Below are 23,524 nucleotides of genomic sequence, written 5' to 3' on the forward strand. Positions count from 1 at the left end.
CCTGCTATAATCTCGATAAGTAGGACCCTTGCTTCTGCGTCGCGGGGGATTGGTCAATTCGCATTTCTCGTTTGATCATGATGTGACCAAACAAACAAAATGCGATGAGGCTTCGGGCGGGCGCGTTGGCCCTAGTCAAGTGGTGTCAGCTCCGCTGAGGTGCAGGGCGAATGGGGAATATGTTCTTTAAAAGGGTTCCTGCCCGACTGCGAAGGCTGGTGTTCATTTGGAGGGGACATTCCTATCTTCGCAGACTCCCAAGATGCAGCTCCTCCTTGTTGAGGCGTTACTGGCCCTTGCGTCTTTGATCTCTGCATCCCCTGCCTCGAGACGCTACGCGCATCATGTAGTCCACGAGAAGCGTCACCAATTGCCGGAGGGATGGGCAAAGCGGGATAAAGTCGACGGTCGCGCGGTGCTGCCTCTGCGCATCGGACTGAAGCAGCGCAACCTTGGCCGGGCCGACGAGCTGTTGGACGAGGTATCCAATCCCATGAGCGGCAATTACGCCCAGCACTGGAGCGCTCGCAAAATCGCCGACATGTTCGCGCCCAGCCAGGAGTCCATCGACTCGGTCAACGCTTGGCTCGCTGAGTCGGGCATCGACCCGAGCCGCATCGCTGTCTCTGCGAGCAAATCGTGGATCACCGTCAACGCCACCGTGTCCGAGGTCGAGTCCCTGATCAAGACCAATTACCATGTCTATGAGCATACTTCCGGTCATCTCCATGTCGCCTCGGACACGTATAGTCTGCCTGCCTACCTGAGCGCCGAGCATGTCGACATCGTCATGCCTACCCTGCATTTCGACGTCAAGGTCCAGCCAGGCAACCAAGACAGTGGCAACGAGCTACGAAAGAGGCCGCTGAGAACTCGTAACATACACCCCGTCAGCGGTGTCAAGGCGGTTGGCATTGATACCGGCATCGGGCCGCAGATGGGCCCGCAGATTGGGATGTCCAAGATCATCTCGGCGCTCGACGATTGCGATAAGCAGATCATACCGGACTGCCTTCGTGCCCTTTACCACATACCGCATGGCTCCTCCGCCCAGCCCGGCAACTCCTACGGCATCGCTGCATACATGTCGAACTCATACCACCCCAGCGACCTGGACCTCTTCTTTGCCAATTTCTCCAAGACCAAGGTGGGCGACCGCCCCATACTCGAGTCGATCGTCGGCGGCACCCCTTTGCAGAATCTGACGGATCGAAACCTGTACATCGAATCGTCTCTGGACCTCGAATACGCCATGGCTCTGGTCCACCCCCAGACCGTGACGCTGTACCAAGTCGGCGACAACCTGGGAACCGGCACATTCAACAACTTCCTCGACGCGCTGGACGGCTCCTACTGCGACTACGAGGGTGGCGACGACCCCGCCACAGACGGCATCTTCCCGAACCCCGACCCCAGCGGCTACCAGGGCCCGGCGGACTGCGGCACCTCCAAGGCCACCAACGTCATCTCCACGTCGTATGGGTACAACGAGGCCGCTCTCACTCCAGCATACCAGCAGCGTCAGTGCTACGAGTACATGAAGCTGGGCCTACAGGGCGTGACTGTTCTGTACGCCTCGGGCGACGGTGGTAAGGCATCTTGATCATGTTTCTCTCGAGCACGCAATGACTGACGATACGCAAAACTGCAGGTGTCGCCGGAAACCGCGACAGATGTCTCGCTCCCGATGGAAAGTTTGTGAACGGCACCTCCGGGCGGTTTAACCCGAGCTTTCCCGCGACCTGCCCCTACGTGACTGCGGTGGGTGCGACGCAAGTCCTCAACGGGACAAACATCCTCCGGGACCTCGACAGGAAGGTGCAGCCCGAGGTCGCTTGCGAGACGAGGATCCTCAGTGGCGGGGGCTTTAGCAACGTAAGTCTTAACTTCCCCTCCTTTCAAAAGCCCCGAGCACTCTAGTAAACAAAACTCACCATCCTCCCAGGTCTTCCCCATGCCATCCTACCAAGCCGACGCCGTGTCCCACTACCTCTCGATCCACAAGCCGCCCTACGGCGCCGACAAGTACAACAACACCGGCCGCGCGCGCGGGGTTCCCGGACGTGTCGGCCAACGGCGCCGCCTACGTGGTGGCGGTGAAGGGCGGGTTCCACCAGGTGTACGGGACCAGCGCGTCAAGCCCGACGTTCGGCGCCGTCATCACCCTGATCAACGAGCGGCGCCTGGCCAAGGGCAAGGGGCCCGTCGGGTTCCTGAACCCGGCCCTGTACGCGCACGCGCACGTCCTCAACGACGTCACCCGCGGCAACAACCCGGGCTGCGGCACTAAGGGGTTCGCGGCCGCGCCGGGCTGGGATCCCGTCACGGGGCTGGGGACGCCGAACTTTCCGAAGATGTTGGAACTGTTTTTGGGGTTGCCGTGAGGGGGTGGTTGATATTCAGTATTATGAGCTTGGGAAGTGATGTACCTTTTAACTCTCTATCCTTCACTATCAAGGAATGGCAAAACTTGAATAAATCGTCGATTTGGATTGAAATCACCTTTTGTTGGCGGACCAAAGTGGTTAGTCTTGCAAATAGCCCAGAGACCAGGCAGCATAGCCCCTGGAACAAATTCCGTTCGGCTCTACGGAGATACTAGAACGGAGATAACACCACAGCGTCCGGGTCAGACTAAACAGGCTCGCACCGCCAAATCTGAGGATTCCTACTCGCCTTCCCTTTTTTCTTCTCATATTCCCATAGTCACTGACAATCCATACTACTAGAAAAGCCACTTTTGGTATCCCAAAGATTGACCATGTCAGGGGTTTCAGCATTTGTCAGAGCCTTAAACCAGAAGATCCGGTCTAACAAGGTCCTGGATTACTTCTGCTCTACCCGTACGTCCCTCTGCCTTTCGATGCTTAAGTAATTTTATGTTAAACGACAGATTGCTGCAGATTTTTGGGGACCAATATCCAACTTCGGAATCCCGATCGCCGCCATCCTAGACACCCGGAAAAGCCCCGACCTGTAAGTCACCAGCTCGAAGAAGCCCTATGCTAAGTCTCATATCAGATACTGACAGGCAGGATCCGACTTCCACAGGATTTCCGGCCCCATGACTGGCGCTCTCACAGTCTATGCCTTCACGTTCATGCGTTACTCGCTGGCAGTCACACCCAAGAACTACCTGCTCTTCGCGTGCCATTGTCTGAATGCGGGTGCTCAGCTGACCCAGGGTTACCGATGGACGCAGTACCACTATGCTGATGGCAAGGAGAAGGGGGAGGCGAAGCTCCTGACAGGGGCTGCTAAAGGCTGATATCAAACCCAACCTGGATAGGCAAGTTCAGGGTAGCCAGCCAATGACGATGAGCAACAATATTTTATGCCCTTTTGATGCGCTTCAATTCGAGTACGAATCGCTGTTACCAGCGCCAGATAAGAACCCGGGGTGCCGGATCACCAGCCTTACGGTCGCCGATGGCGGGTGGTGCACCCTCCAGCCAGCACTCCGCCCCGACACTCATATGTATCCTAGTAGTGTCATCATCTGTGAGAAGTAATCTTGCCAATAAAAAATGAAAAAGGATGGACAAAAAAGGATTCCGATGCGGGGAATCGAACCCCGGGCTAGACGGTGAGAGCGTCTAATGTTAACCACTACACCACATCGGACTCTGTTGAAACCATATTGAAGTGGCATAACAGTGGTCTACTATGGATTATGTGGTTAGTGTTGGTAATCCATAGATGCTTATCGACTGGTCGTAAAAAGGGGTCGGCCACTAATGTTGGCTGCTCTTTGCTGGAGTAAAATGACTAGATAAGTAATCATCATAGCCCGCACACTGCCGGGTCTAGGGCGATAATATAGAGGATGGCAAATTCTTACAAGAGCCGACTGGACAGGTAAGATCTGAAGGCAGTGAGACATGTCATGGGATATAAACGATTAGGTGTGATAGGTAAGTTCCAGGCCCCTTATTATGTATAATTATCAGTGCGCTCGCAGATGCTTGACTGTAATTAGATTCAGCCAGCGCGTTATACAGGAGGTTTATACTGAGTTGTACGTAGTTTATGCAAATCTAGCCCGTGTACGGTCAATATGGGTGCCGTTATTTCGGCCTCCAACCGCGTAGATTTTGCATTTAACCGAGAGTGTCTTACTGGTAGCTTACTGGGCAAGCGTAAGCCGAGGGACACGCAGCAGTGGCGGTGTCTTGTGCATGCAGCCAATACAGCTGGGCCATTGGGCACCAAGCGACAGGGAAATGTATCATAAGCAAGTGCGGGGATTGGAGTTTGCCAATTCGCGTGACTCCCATTAATACTGCACAACGTCAGTTTCAGGATTTCTTTACCGGGACTCACTGAGACGATCCTACGACAAAAGCTTCTTGCTTGACGTGCAGGGCGTAGCCTATGCCGTTACTGCATCAATGTCCGCCCCAACAAGCCTGGCGCTCGATACTGTGACACACATGGAGTCAACGGACCAACCGCATCTCTGCAAAGCCTGCACGAAGGCCTTGCTATCGGCTAGAGGCGAATCGTGGCGAAATTTCTATGATATCGTGGAATCTACATGGTTACGAAGGCTAGCAATCAAGGTCTTGAGGCCACCATGGGAATGGAAAACAGAGTATGCCTGCCGGCCATTGCTAGACGAGGGTTGCTTTCTCTGTTGGCGTGTTGCCCAGTCATACAGGGAACCGCGCGGTCTAGACTTTCAGACCATTGTAAGCGTGTGCATTGACTGGATTCATCCAAGAGACGACGACACGGGGAAATTATTTGTGGATATAGGAGATCACAGGGAGACGTTGTGGTGGGGGAGAGATCAGGGTAAGGTCCTGTTTCAACTGCATTCAGGCACTGAACGGCATGATTAACGATTCTGTGAACTATACAGACATCTGGAAAGGCAGGCCGAATGGAATTACGCTTATCCCACCCAATAACTGGTCTCCGGAAGCAGCCAAACTTGCTCGAAGCTGGCTTAACTCATGTCTGGATTTGCATGATTCATGTGCTATAACACACAGCCATGGTGGAATGAAACATGTTCCGACAAGACTCATCAGAGTTGAGAACGACACGGCCCATGGGATGAGAGCTAAGTTGGTGCTAGGTGCAAATGCGCCTCCTGGCGTCCAGTATCTGACCTTGAGCCATTGTTGGGGCAATCAACCTGATTTCCTGACTTTGAAGATGGATAACTACGACTCGTTTCTCCAACAGATCCCGATCTTTGATCCGAAGTTCAATCAAACGTTTCGTGATGCTTTCGGCGTTACGTTGGACCTCGGGCATGGGTATATATGGATCGACAGCCTATGCATCATCCAGGATACACCAGGAGCCGCAGATTGGAACAAAGAGTGTCCCCAAGTCGGGTATATTTATGCGGGTGGCGTTTGCAACATTTCAGCTACCGACTTTGCGAATGGAGCTGCAGGGATGTTCACCAAGAGGAACGTCGGACTTCTGGCGCCATGCCCAATCCAAGTTCCTCGCCTGTCTCCAAGATATATTGCGGCAAATACTAAGCCCTTTGACTACCCAGAAACAGAACATCCCTTGCTTTCACGGGGTTGGGTACTCCAGGAACATGCATTGGTGAGTGTTGATAGTGTATTTCAGAAGATCGATCAATAAAGCTTACCAATATACAGTCTCCCAGAACCTTGCACTTTCTTAAAACTCAAATATGCTGGGTATGTCGTAACACGCTAAGTTATGAATTGGACTTTCCGATTGTGCGTCCGCATTGGGAATATTTTCGCTATAAATTATGGCCCGAATTCATTTCTACCGGCCCGGGCTATTTCGATCCAGACGATGTATACATCAACCTTCGGAGATCCAAGGGGATATTTGATTCAATCACAGCTGGGCCAACTGAGAGGATAGACGATTCCGTCAATGAGGTTGATCGTATATTCAAGCAATGGGCCAGTTTTACCGAAACAGCTTCAAGAACGTGCCTCACATTCAGCTCGGATAAGCTCCCGTCGTTATCTGGGATTGTTTCCCTACTACAACCCTCACTGCAGACGCGCTATATCGCTGGCCATTGGGAATCAAATCTGCTCCAGAGTCTGATATGGTGTTGTGATGCCGGGGAAGATGAAATAGCGGGTGGGGGCTATGTTGCTCCGAGCTGGTCATGGGCGTCTGCTCCTCGGGCTGTGCGACGCTGGGACCTAAACTCTGGCAATGCGCCGTGCACAATACTTTCTACGATACTCAGTATACATGTCACGCACACGGGAACGGATAAGTTCGGAGCCGTCCAGGATGGCCATCTTCGAATACGAGGAACCCAGCTGGTGGGAACGGTGAACCACACAAGGATGGAGGTGGATCATTATCTTGGGGATTTCGAATTACCTTGGGGCGTGAGCGAACGAATTCCGATCCAAGTTTTTCCAGACAAGAGATACTGGTCGCAAGTGGAGGGAATACCCGACACTTCACCTCGGACACTGTCTTTTTCATCGACAACGTCAATCCGATTGTTGCTACTCTTCACTGACCAACACCACCGAGCTCATGGGCTCATGCTGAGACAGTTAGATGACCGTTCTGGCGGTGGCTTTAAAAGGATAGGGTATTTTGTTTCACGGGTACACCGTCGCCATGATTTTGAGGCATTGCTTAGGAAGTTCGGAAGAACAGCTACGGATTTATTAACGGAGGACTTCACTATTTTTTAAAACTGATATGGGTTATTACAGTAGGGGTTTTACCTTCTTTTGAGAACGGAGATAGGTGATAATTTTCATTCTCGGGTAGTACTCGTCAAAATAAAGTTTGCGAGTCCCGGTGAAATCTGGTTTCTGAAGGAACCAGTTCAATGGAATGGAGATAGGTATGGATTAATGCATATTAGTATATTATTCTAGGAATGGACTCTGCTGTTCTCTAAATTTTCAACTTATAAGGAAACTTCAATTGTCACACCAGAGCCGTTACCCCCCTAGTGCTTAACCACCACAGAACTTAATATTTGACTTCAACGTCTGCTTAGAGCGAGACACTCCTTTATCAAGGGGCACACCGGGGCACCAACATCCCGAAGAATAGGACGGTGTATTAGTCCAACATCACATATGCCCAGCGGGGCCATGGGCAGCAGCAACGACAAGATGAAAGGGCTAGATGAACGAGCAATAGCAGAGATCGAACGTATCCAAGGCAACTTCGAAATAATGGCAAGAAACTGGGTCCAGGCTGAGAAGAAGAACCTTGCTCTGCAGCGAATGATCAAAGAGATCGAGGCCCAAAAACCTTCGTCTTCGGTTGTTGTTGAGCCCCCCGAAGCGACCAGACCCCGAGGAAAAGCTATAAGCACGGCCGAGCACACCCGGCAACGTAATATCAGCCACTGGGCCAAAGGCTACCGGATCTTGAGAAATGCGTCACGTTCGCCCCCGCCGTCGCCCCGCGAGTTATTGTCATCAATCGAAAGCGAAAACAACTCGTCAGCCACCGACAGCACCATAGCGCTCAGCGACAGCGGCAGCGACGGTTATCAAGGCGACTCGGAAGCTTCATCACGAAAATTCGTGCTCCGACCCAGTCCTGTTCCGCGAACGAAGATCAGAAGTCCTCGTGGGCTGAGTCTCAAGACGCTAGCAACACCGTCCCGAGCCAGGGCACGGCGTCGGTCTGCTCGCGAGGTCTGCAAACAGAGAAAAGAGGAGCGACGACCAAAACGCACAAGAACATCACCCACCCCGCCTGAGGACATTAAGACCCGTTTCCCCTCTCGCTCATCTGTTTCATCATTACCTTCCACACCGGCTAGCCAATATCCCCAACTCCCACCGTTCTCAGGGGACACAAGGACCCCGAACCCATTACTAGTACGCCCCCCTTCCCATTTCAACATCGAACGACTCCCCGCTCATGTCGCGCAAGAAATCCTCCTCCGCATCCACATCCCCTCGCGCGACGGCCTGTCGATCCTGTGGGAAGCCATCACGATCGCTCAACACGCCTTCTACGACGCCGCGCTCGAGTGGTCGCCCAAGTGGACCCACGACCTGTTCCCGCAGGGCGCGCACGAGGTGTCATTCAGCATGAGTGACATCGAGGCCTATTTCGCCGGCTACAGCATTGGGGAGGGCGACTTCGCGCCCCGCGGCGCCGACTCGCACAAAGTCTTCCGGGCCGTCCGGGCCATGTCGCATCTGCGGAACCGGACGTGCCACTTCCCGCCGCGCAGCGACGCCCGGCACCACGACCTGGACAAGATGCCGGCCGCGCAGGCGGGGCACGACGGCTACCGCGACGCGCTGCGGGAGGGCTTCTCCTGGCCGTTCGGGCCGGGCTGCGCGGGCTGGTACTACGAGGCGACGAGCGTGGCGTGGCGGCTGGCCAAGGCGCTGGCCGACGACGGCGCCCTGGCCGCCCTCGACCGCCTCCACGACCGCATCGAGGTCCTGGCTTGGTCCATGCTGCGGGCCGTCGAGGAGGTCGCGGCGCTCCGGGCGGCGGAGGGCGGCAGGGGGCGCGCGGAGACTCGGGAGGAGCGGCGCGAGGTCGCCCGGGCGAGGGTGCGGGCGTTGCCGCAGGGGCTGCGCGTGCCGCTGGACATGTTCTTCAAGGACGTGAAGCAGAACGACCATTCTTGGCCGTTGATGATCCGGGATACGGCTTGGTGGGCAAATGCCGAGTCAAAATGAACGAGCGTGCACGAGCATGAAGGCGGTTGGTTACTGGACGGTGCAGTTTGAATATGATTTTGGTATTTTTGAAGTTAAACATTAAAATGTGAGAATATGTGTGGATATCTATAGAAGTGATGCAATGCTACCCAAAATAGTGAGGCGCCGAGCATAATGCGTTACTGTTTGTCATAGCATAAAACCATAAGATGGAAGTTACCCAGTCCCTGTTGACCTGTTCCCCTTCCCGTGTTTTCGTTTTCCTTTTCCTTTTTATTTCTTCATCGAAGCCTTGGACTTGGACCGCTTCATGCTGAACTGCGACTGGTTGGTGTGCACCCGGTCGATATCGAATGGGTTGTCGTCGTACGCCACCACGGAGTGGTGTGTCGGGACGCGCGCCAACGAAGACCGCCGCGAGTTTGCGCGCGATACCGGCCGCGAGTTGCCCGTGCGGATGGCGGCAAAGGCGGGCTCGCTGCGATCGTCGTCGTCTTCCTCGGCGGGGGTGTTGATGGCGCCCTCGGTGAGGGTGCGCTCCGAGGCCTTCTCGTCCTCCTCGGCGTCGGCGGCCTGCTGCTCGGCCTTGAGGCGCTTCATGAAGGCGAGGGACTCGGCGGCGAAGTGGCACTTGGCGCGCACGGTGGGGCCGTACTTGTAGAACAGGAAGGGGAAGGGCACGCAGGCCAGGGCCAGGAAGGCCGGGATGCTCGAGGCCCAGTGGATGCCCAGGTCCTTGTACATGTAGCTGGTGAAGAGCGGGAAGGCGAAGCCGAACAGCGAGCGCAGCACCGAGTTGGCCGCCAGCACCGACGCCGCGAAGATGGTGTAGGCGTCGATCAGGTAGTTCATGATGCTCAGGAACACGAGCACCATGCCGAAGCCGAAGGGCACGCCCGCCGCGATGCTGACGACCCAGTGGATCGACGCCGAGTTGGTCCACGCGAACCAGAACAGCCCGATGGGCAGCGCCACGGAGCCGACCATGGCGGGCGGCAGGCGCGCCTCGGGCGGCGCGAACCCCTCGTTGTCCTCCTCGGCCTTGACGTAGCGGCTGTTGTCCCAGATGCTGTAGGCCACGGCGAAGACCATGCCGACCATGATGCCCAGGAAGGCCAGGCCGCTGATGCCCTGGCTCCAGCCGCGCTGGCCCTGGTAGACGATGGGGAAGGCGCCGAAGAGCATGTACAGGGTGCCGTAGATGATGGCCATGTAGACGGACAGCAGCAGCACGATGGGCTCGCGGAAGAGCAAGATCCAGGGCCGCGACAGGGCCGTCTTGAGCGACTGGCCGAGCGTGACGCGGCCGCGGTCGTTGTCGACTTTGCTGACGTAGCTGTGGCCGGTGCGCTTGGAGAGGGCGGCGGCGCGCTTGCGGAGCAGGACGGGCGCGTAGGTCTCGGGGACGAGCAGCCCACCGACGATCCAGAAGAAGCCCGAGAAGGCGGCGAGGAAGCCCATGACCCAGCGCCAGCCCGCGGCCTGGCCCAGGAAACCACCGATGATGGGGCCCAGGACGGGGCCGAGGAAGGGCGCGGCGGCGAACAGGCTCATGGCCAGGCCGCGCTGCGAGGCGGGGAACATGTCGGCGATGACGCCGCCGGCGTTGGTCAGCGGCGACGAACCGAAGGCGCCGGCGAAGAAGCGCAGCACCAGCAGCGTCGTCGGGCCGTTGGCGCCGGCCGTGCCCGCGTTGAAGGCGGTGAGCGCGGCGTACGTGCCGAGGAACAGGACCTGGCGGCCGAACACTTCACTCAGGGGCGCCCACAACAGGGGGCCGACGGCGAAGCCCAACACGAAGAGCGAGACGCCCAGCGTGGCGACCTCCTGGTTGATGCCGAACTCCATGATGATCTGGCGGATGCCGCCCGAGTAGGCCGACGAGACCAGGGCGACGGCGAGGGTGGCCAGGGCGACGGTGAAGGTGATGAACCATTTCGTGACGGTGCTGAAGTTGAAGGGGTTGCGGGGGTCGTGCGGGATCCAATTGATCACGTAGGGGTCCTCGGGCGTGCCGGAGCCGGGATAGGGGTGGTTGAGGACGGAGTCGGTGATGCCCGTCTGGTCGAAGACTATGCGCCAATACGGGATCTTGTGCGGTGCTGTGGGTTCGAGGTCGTGGTTGTGTTGTTGTTTGCCGTCGCCAGGTTGTTGCTGGTGAGGCTTGGTATCCGTTTCGGACGCCATTGCGCCGGGTGCGTTGCTTGGCAGGCTTGTTTTTTTCTTCCTCTTTTGTGTGACCTCAATCAGTGCAGAACAAAATGTTTGCTTCGTTATTACCCGACGGTTAGGTTCGGGAATGTCGCAACGGGCGGGAAGTGGATCTTTGTGTCACGATGAGAGACAGCAGCGACAGGACAAGAGACAGAAACTATAGTCTCTAAATCTGTTATGTGTGTAAGTAAAAAGCAGGGGTGTCGTAGATCTCAGGATGCCAAGTATGAATCTGAGTCGAATGGGGTGAAAGGGGGGAGGCGGGATGGCAGGTGTTATAAAGGAAGGGAATGGTTCATCGGCCGCAGTCTGCGTAAATACGGGCGCCGAGGCAGGGAAAGAAAACACTTTTTTTTCGACGGCGAGACGGACAGCGCGACCAAAAATCCTTCTTTCTCGCTCGCTGATGACAAGGATGAGTAAAAAAAGATCCACCCAGTCGCACGCTCTCCACGCCTTTCGGTCACGAATGTCACGGTCAATCTCAGGTGGTTCAAGGCCTAGAGCGGATTTAGTAAGTGGCCGCAGAGAAACGGGATTAAACACCGGGCTTTAACTGCGCTTTCAGGGATCGTGAACGTCATGTCGCCCCCGGTCTGCCTGCCATCCGAAGGCGCCTGGGCGCTGTCTTGTGCATTTGCATAAAGTCGACGCTAATCCCACCGCCGAACCCTCTTTGGCGAGTCAGACCTTCTGGCTATGCCGATTCGACTGAGTCTGACCATGTGTCGGACAAAGTATATTCGAGCCTCCTGCGACTATCGTTTACAAATCCGCCTGAACCCCCGGTCGGGATCCCCTTTTGCACTGCCAGCCAAACTCATCAGAACACGACAGCTATTATAAACGCGGCTCGTACCATAATCGTTGTCTGCTGGCAATTGTTCATATCCAGGTAGTACGACTGGCAGATGCAGCACTCGTAAGCCTCGGCTTCTGCTCGGCTCACTAGTCATTACGATTAGTATCAGTTGGATAAGTTTTCCACATTGCTGTGTGGTGGTGGACCGGCCATTGTGTATGACAGACCAGACGGGCATGGCAACGGCACTACTGACGGGACCCAACACCGAGGCGCTGGAACACACTAGACAATTGTACAGACTGCGCTTAGGTAACACGCTAGAAAGGGAGCGCCGACGAGCGTCCAAACCCGGATCCGATACCAGTGATTATTAATAGCGGTATATTACCAATAAACGAAACCGAGAGGACAAAATGACGCAAGTGAGGTCCGCACCTCTGCATACCTGGATGGCTGATCCCACGTTCTATGCTTACCCAATGGATGGAGTAGATGCCGTTATGAAGCATTGCTGCAGCCAAGAAGCCAAGATAAAACGTCGAACGGGATTGGCAATTGGTTGTTCTCCTTGGTCGGCATCGGAGGATATTTCTGCTCCTGAACTCCGTCCCCACTAGCGCCGCGTCCAACTTCGGATTTTCGCTCTTAAGCTTACTTATGCATCTCGCATCCAAGATCTCACCGTAGTCGAGCCGGTCCCCCCACTAGTGTCAATAATGGCAGATAGAATGCCAGTGGAAGATGAAATGGAAGTTTATCAGATCATTGCATCTATGCATGCGACCTTCTTTCTTGCATTCGACCCTTAATGCCGTGACTCAGGTGCAGGACGAAGCATAATTAACTAATCTTGCTCAGCTCAACCGTCGTATGAGGGGTCCTTCTGGCAAATGCCATCTGCTGCTACTGTTTGTGCGAGCTCTCTCGGACTAGCCCGCAAGACGTCAGCAACGGCAGCACCTTGTGATGCCAAGCACTTAGTCCTGCTACCTCGTGTCCTGTCTTACCTAAGCTACCCTCACTGTGAGAAAGATGCCGCCGCCGTCGTCAGCCCAGCCCGCCACCTAACCCCCAAGGGATCGCCGGCATGGTATGCATGTATGTAACATCAAGGGTCCGTCACTTATGTAAGGTAAGATAAGATCGAGTACATAGAGTTGGGGGACTGGCCACGGGGCTTGGGAGTCGGACCGGGTGCCACGAGAACCTTCCGACACTGGTGGCTTTTTTTATGCAAGCCAGCGGGCGGAGAGATCTGCGAATCTCCCCCTTCCGTTCATCCAACGTGACCTTCTCACATACATGACCCGAGCGCCGAACCCGACATGATTCTTTATATATCTATAAGCATATGTTCATGTCAGACGGCACTTTGAATTTGCCGTAACTATTTTGCGCCTTAAAAAACAAATCCACCACCGGGGCCGAGACGCACAGGTCGGACTTACAAGGCCGGATAAGCCCAGTGACACACGCCTCCATGTCGACGCCTGACTCTTGACATCTTTTCTAGAACAAATCCGAGAAACCCACGCCCTATTCAAAACGTGAAGGCGCGACGACTCGTGGGCAAAGGCCCAGACCCCAAAGGAACAGGAACGAACCGGCAAGCGTCCGGATCCATACATCACGGCAGATGTTAGGCGGGCCGTTGACCCCACACATCATACCTACGTGCAGAAGAAAACTCCCGATTGGAGAGAGCATTGAAAAGAATGACCGCGGCGGTGTTCGCGGTACCAAGAGAATTTTTTAGGGCGGAAGAAAAGATCAAACATCCGCTGGTAGCTTCTTGGGCAAGTGGTGTGTGTGGGTGGACAGAGTCGCCCGGCTCAAGACATAGTGACAGGATGACCCTCATTGGCCAATAGTATACTCATCAAGTTAACATTACGTATCGTCCTAATCGTAGAGTATTACCATGCAACAGGCGACCTAGCCCTACCGGGCGTGTTTAGTAATTACATCTCATCGCGTAGCTGTCTAGTCTTTCTTGTTCTGTCCATCCGCACCCGTCCGTCGAGCCGCATCGCCGTCGCCCCCCGCCATCCGCCGCCTCGTCCCAAGCCACGACCGTCATGTCGGACTTGACGCGGAACTTCTCGCCGCGCCACGAGACGCTGGTGCCCAGCAGCACGGCCCAGGCCCAGATGGGGAAGGCGAGAAACTCGCGCCCGAGCCAGGCGAGGAACCACTCCCCAAAACGCCGGCGCTCGGTGCCGCCGCGCGCCGTGCCGCGCGCGAAGGTCGGCGTGTGCTCGTCGATCTGGACGCTGTGGCCCGCGTGCAGCCGGCCGAAGAGGACGCGGTCGTGGGCGATCCAGAAGGCGATGGCGCCCGTCCAGCACATGGCCCAGCTCGCCCAGGTCTGCGGGATGCCCAGGTACGTATGAACCCAGGGCACGGTGGTGAGGCCGTAGGCGATCGACGTGCAGCAGATCAGCGATTGGATGCCCGGCTCGACGAGCGTCGCCGCCAGCACCGTCCACTTCCGCACGCGCAGCCACCGCTTGCGCCGCGCGATGTACCCGGCCACCGACATGCCGGCCATGGGCTGGACGGCCAGGTCGCCCCAGGCCAGGCCGTGGTTCTGGAAGCCGGGGATCTCGGTCCGCCACAGCAGGTCGCCGATCAGATGGTCCTCGCAGATGTAGGCCGAGAAGTGGTCCAGCCCCGACGGCAGGTGCGCGACGGACGCGGGCAGGATGGGGTTTCTGCTCGAGTCCGTGACCATGTCCAGGTGCGACTTGCGGAACATGTTGCTCTTGCCCAGGGCGCAAGGTGCAACCCCAACCGTGTTGATGGCGCTGTAGAACTTGGCGTGCTCGGTGGCCATGAACATTTCCTCCAGCCTGCCTCCGCCCTGGGACAGGAGCGACGTCGGGACCTCGCGGTCGTGCGCCGCGCCGGGGTCGCCCGCCAGGAGACGCCGCGTCTCGGGGGAGTCGGGCTTGATCGACGAGACGGTGTCGACCACGATGGGCATCTGGTGCACGAACTTGCGCGGGACGCGGTCGTCGCCCGCAAGCCCGCAGAGCCGGTCGACCATGTGTCCCGCCGCGCCGCTGGCGATCCAGACATTGGAGTCGACGATCCAGACGAGGTCGCCCTTGGCCTCGCGGTAGGCGTGGCTGAGGTTGCGGATCTTGGGGTTCGGGCCCAGCGGCTTATCGGCGCGGCGCAGCAGGGGGTCCTCGTCCTCGACGAAGACGCGGGCGTCGTAGTCGGGGAAGTCGGCGAGCAGCTGGCGCATCACCGCGTAGGCGGCGTCGTCCTTTGAGGACACGCAGAAGTAGACGGTGAAGCGGTCGCGCGGGTAGGCCTGGCGGAACGTCGAGGCCAGGCACTCGTACAGGAAGGGCTCGAGGCCCTTCGCGGGGCGCAGGACGGTGACGTGGGGGACCTTGTCTTTCGGCAGGGTCGGGGAGACCGACTTCTTCGGGACGGCGGCATAGTTTCTGAAGCTACAGTTGATTGGGCCGCAGGTCAGAAAAAGGTACAGTAGAAGGGAGGAGGTTGCATAACGACGCACATTTGGTAGCTACCAATCGCTTGCACGCCTATGACGAAGACGCCCCAGACAAGCGAGACGTATCCCAGAGCCTCCACAGCAGATGGCATTGCTGTTTGCTGCACTGGATGCCAAGCCCAAGGCAAAAGGGGGAAAAACAACGTGTTCGGCTAAAGCAGCCTATGGTAACGGAAAGTCGGGGTGTCAGTCTCGGCCGGTCATACGGAAATCCGGCCAGGTCGCCCAAACACGAATTCGTTGAGATGTTGCGGGACGGCACACATAACGAAATGGAGTTTCATAGCGATTTGACGGTTTGTCCTATTGTGTTTGGTAATCTCGGGGCCGTTGAGACTCCGGGTCCATCAGATCCGCCTTTACGAATATTGGGTCTCGGTGGGTGGTGAATTGCTAGGATGCTTGGATGGTGGTTGAGGCCTTGCGCTTTGGGCCCGTCAGTGATTAGTCTGCTGAAAGCTTAGCTTGTTAGCACCCAGCGCCAGAAGCCAGGCGTGCACGAGGAAAAGAAAAAGAGCTCCCCACCAAAGCTCTGCAAAGCCGGGCTGCCCCACCAGCAGCTCGCTAGCCGAGATTTTCCGAGTCGCCCATAAAATCTCGTCGGTGGGATTTTTTTTGCAAGTCAGCATCGTGCATCACCTCCAGTATCTTTCTACACCGGCATATTTACGAGACTCAGGATACAGGATTATCCTTGAGCTCCGACCCAATGGCTTAGAGCGTCTTCGATTGAATGGCCTCTCCAATTGTGTAATTGCTATCGCATCGGGGGCAGTGTCTCTCATCTGAGTAAGTTGTTTCCTCCGTCTTCCATTTTCTTGCATCTCCGAATGCAAACGGCCCATAACACGTCAATCACGGTGATGAGAATCATTTATTTTACATGGCATTAGAGGCGTCATATCCTAGGAGTCAAACCCTCAGGTGTCAGACCCTCGATGAGTGTACCAAATGACTACAACGGTATCTGAGTTATTGGCTATGGTCCCAATCATTTCTTCAAATGGTGCTTAAATACATACCCCAACTACTTGCTAACTTCTCCGCGCAAGATAGACTACAATGATGTGAAATCATCTTTCAATGAAACAAACTCAAGAATCTTTCCCGGCCTTGCCAGTCTCCGCGGCTGGCTTGCCTGCCGGTGCAACTCGTGAGACGAATGCGTCGCAGCCTGCGAAGGGGCCAAGCTCAGCTGTAGTGCCTCCAGCCCCAAAGCCGACGCCCTTATGGAAGATCCACGAGCTTCCGATTCCCATTCGCACATTTCCCCTGCCCAGCTTCTATCCGAGTAACCCTCTGTCACTGCTCCATGTCGTCTACACATGGATCACACAGGCCTTGACCCTGCCGCACGAGCCCTCGATTGTCCATGAAGGAATATGGTCGGCCAAGACGCGAAGTGTGCACATCGTGGATGCGAAATCAATCCGTGCGTTGTGGGAGCAAGGCTTCTATGGGAAAGGTTCTCTCAGTCGCAGTGAACCCAACTGGTTGAAGCGCGAGCAAGCCCGCAGCGGCACCCAGAAACAGCATGTTGCTGAAGAGTATACTCGCCAGCGACGTGAAGAGCGACAACAGATGAAGTGGGATCGTGCCCGCCTACAGCAAGAAGAAATTCGCCGCGTCCGCTATCTCGAGTCTCTCGTTGCCCCGGTAGGACCGATGGAGCTTCTGCGCCTACCCAATTCGCCCAGTGATCTTGCAGCACTCCTCACCCCCAGTGACGCTATCGGGGAATCTGCCGGACTCCTTACCAACGGACAGGCTCATAGTAGCGATGTTAGTGCATCAACGGCCGGCCCGGATCTGCGTTTGGATGACCTGCCCAAGCTACAGACTAGTAGTAGTGCCGACACTTTGGTAGAACGTCTGGTGAACGGCGACGGTGAGCGACCTGCTACACCCAAAGCAAATGCATACCCGACGCCTCCACCAGATTCGCCCTTGGAGAGCGTGGCTCAAATCAAGAGACGAAAAAGTGTTCGATTTTCCCCCAAAGTTGAGTCGACCACTTTCATGCACTCAGACCCGCCAAGTCCTGGCCTTGGTACAGCCATGAATGGAAATGGACTTGCGAGAGGGATGGACGGGATTCTCGCCAATGGAGTACCTCCCCAGGAGCCTTCCATTCTGCCCCTCAGCAAACTCACATCGTCGATTGATGCCACTCCGGAGCCTGCACAACAGGCGATGGTAGACAAGGAACATCTGCAACTCACACGTGAGGAAACTTTCTTTCTCGCTTTTGGACTTGGGGTCCTCAAGGTTCGCGATGAGAAGTCTGGGGAGCTGCTTTCGACGCAGGACCTGTTCAACACATGCCGAGGCTCTTCGTACTTCCCGCCGAGGAAAGTCGACCTCCAGCCCGATGATCCGTTCCTGGTCCAGTACGCTGTGTACCACCACTTCCGGTCTCTCGGCTGGGTGGTGAGGCCCGGCATCAAATTTGGCTGCGATTGGCTTCTGTACAATCGCGGCCCAGCATTCTCCCATGCTGAGTTCGCCATCTCGGTCATGCCCTCTTACTCGGACGCTGGCTGGAAGAGCCAAGGCCGCAAGGCGCCGGCTCATAACTGGCATTGGCTACATTCGGTGAACCGCGTGCAGTCAACAGCCGTCAAGACTCTTGTTTTGGTTTATGTCGACATACCACCACCTGGGACAAGTGATGGTGATGTCGCTTCCCTGTTGAAACAGTACAGGATTCGGGAGTTCATGTTGAAGAGGTGGCCAATCAACCGGCGACGGGACTGATCTGGAATGTTGTACGAGATATGAGACATGTTACTATATGATTGCATTGGTTGGCGTTGGGGGATTCTTGAAAATATGTCAGCTCTCAAATGGGGGAGTTTAGGCCTGTACAGTTAGCTACGCTCAATCCCAGCTGTTCTTGGACATGATATCCACCTTCACGATGCATCTTGCAGAATCCACTTGACACGGCTCGCTTAGTGGTACAAGATGTGTCACACAATCTGCGTCGGAAAGACAACGGACGACGGCTGATCCCCTGAAGAAGCCCCAGCTGGCCAGCCTGGTGCCTCCTGCCCAATCCGGCAGGGCACCGTGTAATTGCCCGCCGCCATGCAATGCAAATGCAATGCAGTGTATTTCGCAGTGGATTCCCCGCGTGGAAGTAGCACAGGCGCTTGTAGACCGACCGCTGACTAGCGCTATTGCTGATTCCATCATCTTATCGTCCGTTGCTTACGTTGGATCGTGCCTCGTTGCCTTCTTATTTCTTTTTTAAAAATCCTTCGTCTTGGTCTTGTAATCCCCCGCAGTCTTTGCTTGACCTTATGCTGACCGGCAGTGACGGCGTCAATCCCCTGGATCTTTTTAAGTCATGACAGCCGTACTCAATGGCGGCCCGAAAGCCAACGGCAATGGAAACAACCGGCCCGAGTTGCACAACGAGCTAGCTGCGAGCGAGCAGACACCCTTACTGGCTACGGCCTCAATTGCGCCCGCCCAGGACCCGGACGTCGCTGAAGCCATTGTGGACGATGTATTCGTCATGGGTCGCCAAAACGGCAATGACAAGCCGCTGCCCAGGACGCAGATCTTCCTGCTCTGCTACGCGCGCCTGGTCGAGCCCGTCGCCTTCTTCTCCATCTTCCCCTACATCAACGACATGATCCTGCACGTGTCGCCCGACATCCGCGAGGCCGACGTGGGCTTCTACTCGGGCCTGATCGAGTCCCTCTTCAGCCTGACGCAGATGCTGGTCATGCTGGTCTGGGGCCGCGCCGCGGACCGCGTCGGCCGCAAGCCCGTGCTGGTGGCGAGCCTGGTGGGCGTGACGTGCGCGACGAGCATCTTCGGGCTGGCGACGTCGCTGTGGCAGATGATGCTGTTCCGCTGCCTCGCGGGCGTCTTCGCCGGCACCATCGTCACCATCCGCACCATGATCAGCGAGCACTCGACGCCGCGCACCCAGGCCCGCAGCTTCAGCTTCTTCGCCTTCGCGGGCAACGCCGGCATCACCGTCGGCCCCCTGCTCGGCGGTGTTTTGGCTAACCCCGCCAAGCTGTACCCGCGCGTCTTCGCCGGCGTCCCCTTCTTCGAGCAGTACCCCTACGCCCTGCCTAGCTTCGCCGTCGGCGTCGTCGGGCTGACGGCCGTCCTCTCGAGCACCTTCTTCGTCGAGGAGACGCTCGTCCGGAAACCAAAAGCGGCGGCGGCGGCGTCGCAGGAGGAAGGAGCGGCGCGCAATGGTGCTGTCAAGGAATACGGCACGCGGGAGCTGCTCGGCGCGCCCGGCGTGTCCATCGTGCTCTACGTCTACGCGCACGTCATGCTGCTGGCCTTCGCCTACACGGCCATCATCCCCGTCTTCTGGTTCACCAAGGTCAAGCTGGGCGGCTTCGAGTTCAGCGAGTTCCAGATCGGCATGTTCATGGCGCTTACGGGGGTCTCGCAGGCCTTCTGGCTGCTCGTCGTGTTCCCGCCGCTGCAGCACCGGCTGGGGACCAACGGCGTGATGCGGCTGTGCGCTAACTTCTACCCCTTCTTCCTGGGCTCCAACATCTTGCTCAACGCGCTGCGGCGCGCGGGCCTGCACGGCGTTTTCTGGGTCGCGGCGCCCACCATCCTCGCCGTGGGGCCCGGCGTCTCGATGAGCTTCACGGCCGTCCAGCTCGCGCTCAACGACGTCAGCCCCAGCCCGGCCATGCTGGGCACGCTCAACGCGCTCGCCCTGACGGGGCTGAGCGGGCTGCGCGCCTTCACCCCGGCCCTGTTCACGAGCATCTTCGCCGTCGGCGCCAACTCGCAGTTCCTGGGCGGCTACTTCGTCTGGGTCCTCCTCGTCCTGCTCGCGGCCGGCTTCACCGTCGCGGCGCGCTATCTTCCCGAGGCTAGTGAGAAGGACTTTCCCGCGTCGCCACCTGCCGAGGCAGAGGCTGACCATGGGGAGGGTGAGACGCGATAACTGGTGTGGTTGGTTCAGGTATATACATCGTGCGACTTGGCACTCGTGGGCACTGCATGGAATCAGGTTGAGGGGGTATGGTCACTTGGGACGGGGTGCATATTCATTACAGAGCATCGGATAATATGAAACAAACCTAGATGAGCATCCGTAAAACAAATTATTAATGCAAAAAGACTTGGGGGTTTTCTTCACATGCCCTCATAAATCTCCTCAAGTTGTAGACACAATGCCCGACATGCCAACGAGAATATTAATGTCCTCTTCGACAAAGCTAGCATCATAGCCATGCCCAACGCTCAGACGAGCCACCTGAACTACTTCCTCTTCAACAAATTGATTGGACGCAATCCTGGGTACCGGACCAGCTCCCAGACCTTCAACGTCGGCAGCTAGGGGTGTCAAGTGGGCAGGATGCGGTACTGTGGCTGCAACTTCTAATCGGGGCGTCAGATATAAACTCAAAAGCATCGAAGAACTTGACTGGAACTTACGTGGATTGCGTTACGTTTCCTGTAAACTGATACTTCCCATAGAGACACCCAACTCGTCCATCCCAAGTCCTGCCGATGGCAAACTTCCTCCCGATCCTTTCACTGTCTTCTTTTGCTTGGCCTGCCTCTGGCTCCTGGCCATCGCGGCACGAGCTTCGATCATCTGTCCATATGAGGCAAGGGATGATCTGCACGACGAGCCCAGTACTGGGTTTAGACTGTAGTTTTTCACACCCACACTACGACGTGGCACTGAGCGTGGCAGGGCTAAAGGCGGCATAACTTGTTCCGACGAGAACGTGCCTCCACCAGCAGTGCTGCCTGCACGACGCTCCTGCTGGGAAATTCCTTGTGGTCGTGCTAATTGAGGTCCAGGCTTGGCGCTGTTTGCCATGGAGGACAAGAAACTACCAAGCTTTTCCAGCAGTTCGTCTGCAGTGTGCTCGAAAGGGTGCTGTGTTAAGGTGTTGCGAGTCCAGTAGGATAGCATAAATTCCGAATGGAGGTCCCAATCCTTCATTTGATCCACGAAATGGATGAGTCCAGCAACACGAAAGCTCTGACGACCATTCAGGAGATCGCTGATACCGCCTCCCTGTTGATAGATCATTATTATACGCGCAAGGAAGCCATAGCATGTGCCCACAAAGTCTGGCAGCGGAACCTTCAACTTCTTTTGGATGCTGAAGAGATTTTCCTCCTTTCCCAGCGCAGAGGGTTGAGGCTTCTTTGATTGCATATGCCAAAGAATTTGAAAGATTCTGCTGGAAAGGGAGCCCTCTCCACCTTCTTTTCCCTCTGATCCAGTCGTATGGTAATCCATTGTGTCTTGCGCATTCTCCTTGAGGACCTTCAAGGTGTTGATCAACCCTGATTTCAGTAACACCGTGAAATCAAATAATTGAGAGTGCCAATATCGGGCTGTGGAGATGGTACTCCATGGTGACATTGACTCGAGCGTCTCTCTAGCATGTTTCCAATACAAATTCTGAATCGATTTCAGAATGCTCTCTCGAACTCCATCCATGTCTGTAAGCGGTAGTGGGTGATTGTATCGCCTCAGATAGTATGCCTTCTTTTTGCAATATTTTTCGTTGTCGTGCAGTCCATACCGTATGAATTTCTCCATTAATATTAGATGTGTTAGTTGTGAAACATCGCAAGCGACAGAAGGTGCCAATGGCCTTGTGTTGTACTTCATGAGTAGCGATAAGACCCATTGGCAGGTTTCTGGGCCGTCGGCAGATTGCGCACAATACAACAACGTTTCCACGTCTTCCTCCATACTGTGGGAGTCGCCTGTTTCGAGCATCAAGGCATAGAGGTCGAACGCGTCTTCTCCCCGCTTGACGCCCCAAAGGTAGTCCCCTATATCATTCAGGTAGGCCTTCATGTCGTCGGAGATGTTATGGCTCACTGGGTTTTTCGATGGTTGTGTTCGGTAAATCCGGGCAAGGCGAGAGACTTCGAATGCTATCCGAAAGTTTCCTTTGCCGGCGGTCCAATAAGACTTAGAACTGTACAAGAAGGCCCAGAACTCATCCGCCGCACTCTTGGAAGATTCGGGGGATCCTGAGTTGAATTCTGAGACTTCTCCCGCTATAGCAGTGTCTTTAGTCCCTATGGTGGCAAGTGATTGTTCAAGGCGATCGATCATAGGCTCCTCAGCCGCGTTTCCATCTGGACCGAACGCCCGTTCGACAGCAACTCTAAGTCTTTTGCTAGAAGACAAAGGGCATGAGGGCGATGTTGATGAAGGTGTGTCGTCTTGGTCATCACCCGACATGACTCCTTTAATGACGTGTTTGCGCTTGCCATTTACCACGTCGTCGGCGTTGGACGTCTTGCCCTGGCTGGCCTTGTACTTGGTGATCCCCCATTGCCCGAGCCGGTGGATATACTGCCGGCGGCTTCAAGCCGAGTTAGCGTCTGAAGAATAGATCATCCCATTAGTTGCCAATAGGCACGCCATACCTTGCTTTGAAACCATCCTCCGCCATCTTCTCGATGACTTCGCTCAGTGTATTATTTTCGAACAAGCTGATTATTTGGGCTTTCCTGTCTTCCCAGAGCGTCTGTGGGATACGTGCTGACTGCAGCCGCACCGGCTCACCGGTGTATTGAACAATAGCTAAATCAGCCATGGCTAAATTCGAAGACAGAGAGCCTGTGAACTCAAAATGCAGTTGGTGGGAGAGGAATGAGCCGAGAGTGAAGAAAGTTGAAGAAAGCACGAAACGATGGAAATGGTCCCCTCCAGTCGACAGTCTTATTCTGAGCTTCGTCAAGCTATTGTGACCAATCAAGAGCCAATTGGTCCAATGTCCTGCATGGCATGTGCATGCAGGTCTCAGCTAGAGGGACGAAATTCCAAAACCTCAAAGAGGTTAGCTCCGGCTGGCTATGCTGATACCCCTGAGATCATAATGATCGGCTACCTGCCCATTGACCAGTCGCTAGCCCAAAACGGGATTTGGAAGTTCGGTCTGGTATGTTGAGGCAACTACATCTTGGTTGACACGTGAGTCCCCGACGAGGCGCCTTTCTGCAGAGACCATACCGTTCTGGGGAATTGGAATTGACAACACCGGATCGAATGTAGCCCGGCTGCAGCTAACGTCCGAGGAGGTGGGGTGTTATTGAGGATAGGAGAATCTTGCTTGCTGCTGCTGTGTAATAATGGATAGCCGTAAATGGCAATTGTAAATTTTGGTCTAGGTTGACTCAGGGGATGTTGGACAAGAGTTGCAAACATCAACAAGCCAACTATGATTATTCATCTGGTGAGCAGCAGTGAGTTTTCTTGGTATAAAGGTCACCACAACACGATATTCACAACCCGGGTCTCCTCAGACCGGAATGTTTATGTTTCTTCCTGGGAAGACATCGTTCTCGTGGGACGATCCTCATTTCCCC

The 23,524-nt window shown here is 55.7% G+C and overlaps 7 protein-coding genes across 7 annotated transcripts; 4 read left to right on the plus strand and 3 right to left on the minus strand.

Moving 5' to 3' along the window:
• Window positions 1-262: 262 nt before the first annotated feature.
• PG998_006708 (Pro-kumamolisin) lies at window positions 263-2,384 on the plus strand (the record flags this gene model as incomplete). The annotated part of the gene is made up of 3 exons (XM_066873524.1): window positions 263-1,589; window positions 1,652-1,875; window positions 1,971-2,384. The coding sequence occupies 3 exons, from the start codon at window positions 263-265 to the stop codon at window positions 2,382-2,384; spliced, it is 1,965 nt and encodes a 654-aa protein (XP_066729469.1).
• Window positions 2,385-7,067: 4,683 nt separating this feature from the next.
• PG998_006709 (uncharacterized protein) lies at window positions 7,068-8,645 on the plus strand (the record flags this gene model as incomplete). The annotated part of the gene is made up of 1 exon (XM_066873525.1): window positions 7,068-8,645. The coding sequence occupies one exon, from the start codon at window positions 7,068-7,070 to the stop codon at window positions 8,643-8,645; it is 1,578 nt and encodes a 525-aa protein (XP_066729470.1).
• Window positions 8,646-8,900: 255 nt separating this feature from the next.
• PG998_006710 (putative mfs-multidrug-resistance transporter) lies at window positions 8,901-10,814 on the minus strand (the record flags this gene model as incomplete). Its single annotated transcript, XM_066873526.1, has 1 exon — window positions 8,901-10,814. The coding sequence occupies one exon, from the start codon at window positions 10,812-10,814 to the stop codon at window positions 8,901-8,903; it is 1,914 nt and encodes a 637-aa protein (XP_066729471.1).
• A 2,786-nt stretch (window positions 10,815-13,600) lies between these two features.
• Window positions 13,601-15,267, minus strand: PG998_006711 (ceramide glucosyltransferase protein; the record flags this gene model as incomplete). Its single annotated transcript, XM_066873527.1, has 2 exons — window positions 13,601-15,110; window positions 15,179-15,267. 2 exons carry the CDS (start codon window positions 15,265-15,267, stop codon window positions 13,601-13,603), a joined length of 1,599 nt encoding a protein of 532 aa, XP_066729472.1.
• A 991-nt stretch (window positions 15,268-16,258) lies between these two features.
• On the plus strand, window positions 16,259-17,932 carry PG998_006712 (uncharacterized protein; the record flags this gene model as incomplete). Its single annotated transcript, XM_066873528.1, has 1 exon — window positions 16,259-17,932. One exon carries the CDS (start codon window positions 16,259-16,261, stop codon window positions 17,930-17,932), a length of 1,674 nt encoding a protein of 557 aa, XP_066729473.1.
• A 595-nt stretch (window positions 17,933-18,527) lies between these two features.
• PG998_006713 (Major facilitator superfamily transporter) lies at window positions 18,528-20,114 on the plus strand (the record flags this gene model as incomplete). Its single annotated transcript, XM_066873529.1, has 1 exon — window positions 18,528-20,114. The coding sequence occupies one exon, from the start codon at window positions 18,528-18,530 to the stop codon at window positions 20,112-20,114; it is 1,587 nt and encodes a 528-aa protein (XP_066729474.1).
• Window positions 20,115-20,327: 213 nt separating this feature from the next.
• Window positions 20,328-22,752, minus strand: PG998_006714 (uncharacterized protein; the record flags this gene model as incomplete). Its single annotated transcript, XM_066873530.1, has 3 exons — window positions 20,328-20,551; window positions 20,642-22,518; window positions 22,583-22,752. The coding sequence occupies 3 exons, from the start codon at window positions 22,750-22,752 to the stop codon at window positions 20,328-20,330; spliced, it is 2,271 nt and encodes a 756-aa protein (XP_066729475.1).
• Window positions 22,753-23,524: the final 772 nt, after the last annotated feature.

The sequence above is a fragment of the Apiospora kogelbergensis genome (genome assembly GCF_038363985.1).
Source record: "Apiospora kogelbergensis strain CBS 113332 chromosome Unknown utg000005l_segment0_segment0, whole genome shotgun sequence".
Classification (NCBI taxonomy): Eukaryota; Fungi; Ascomycota; class Sordariomycetes; order Amphisphaeriales; family Apiosporaceae; genus Apiospora; species Apiospora kogelbergensis.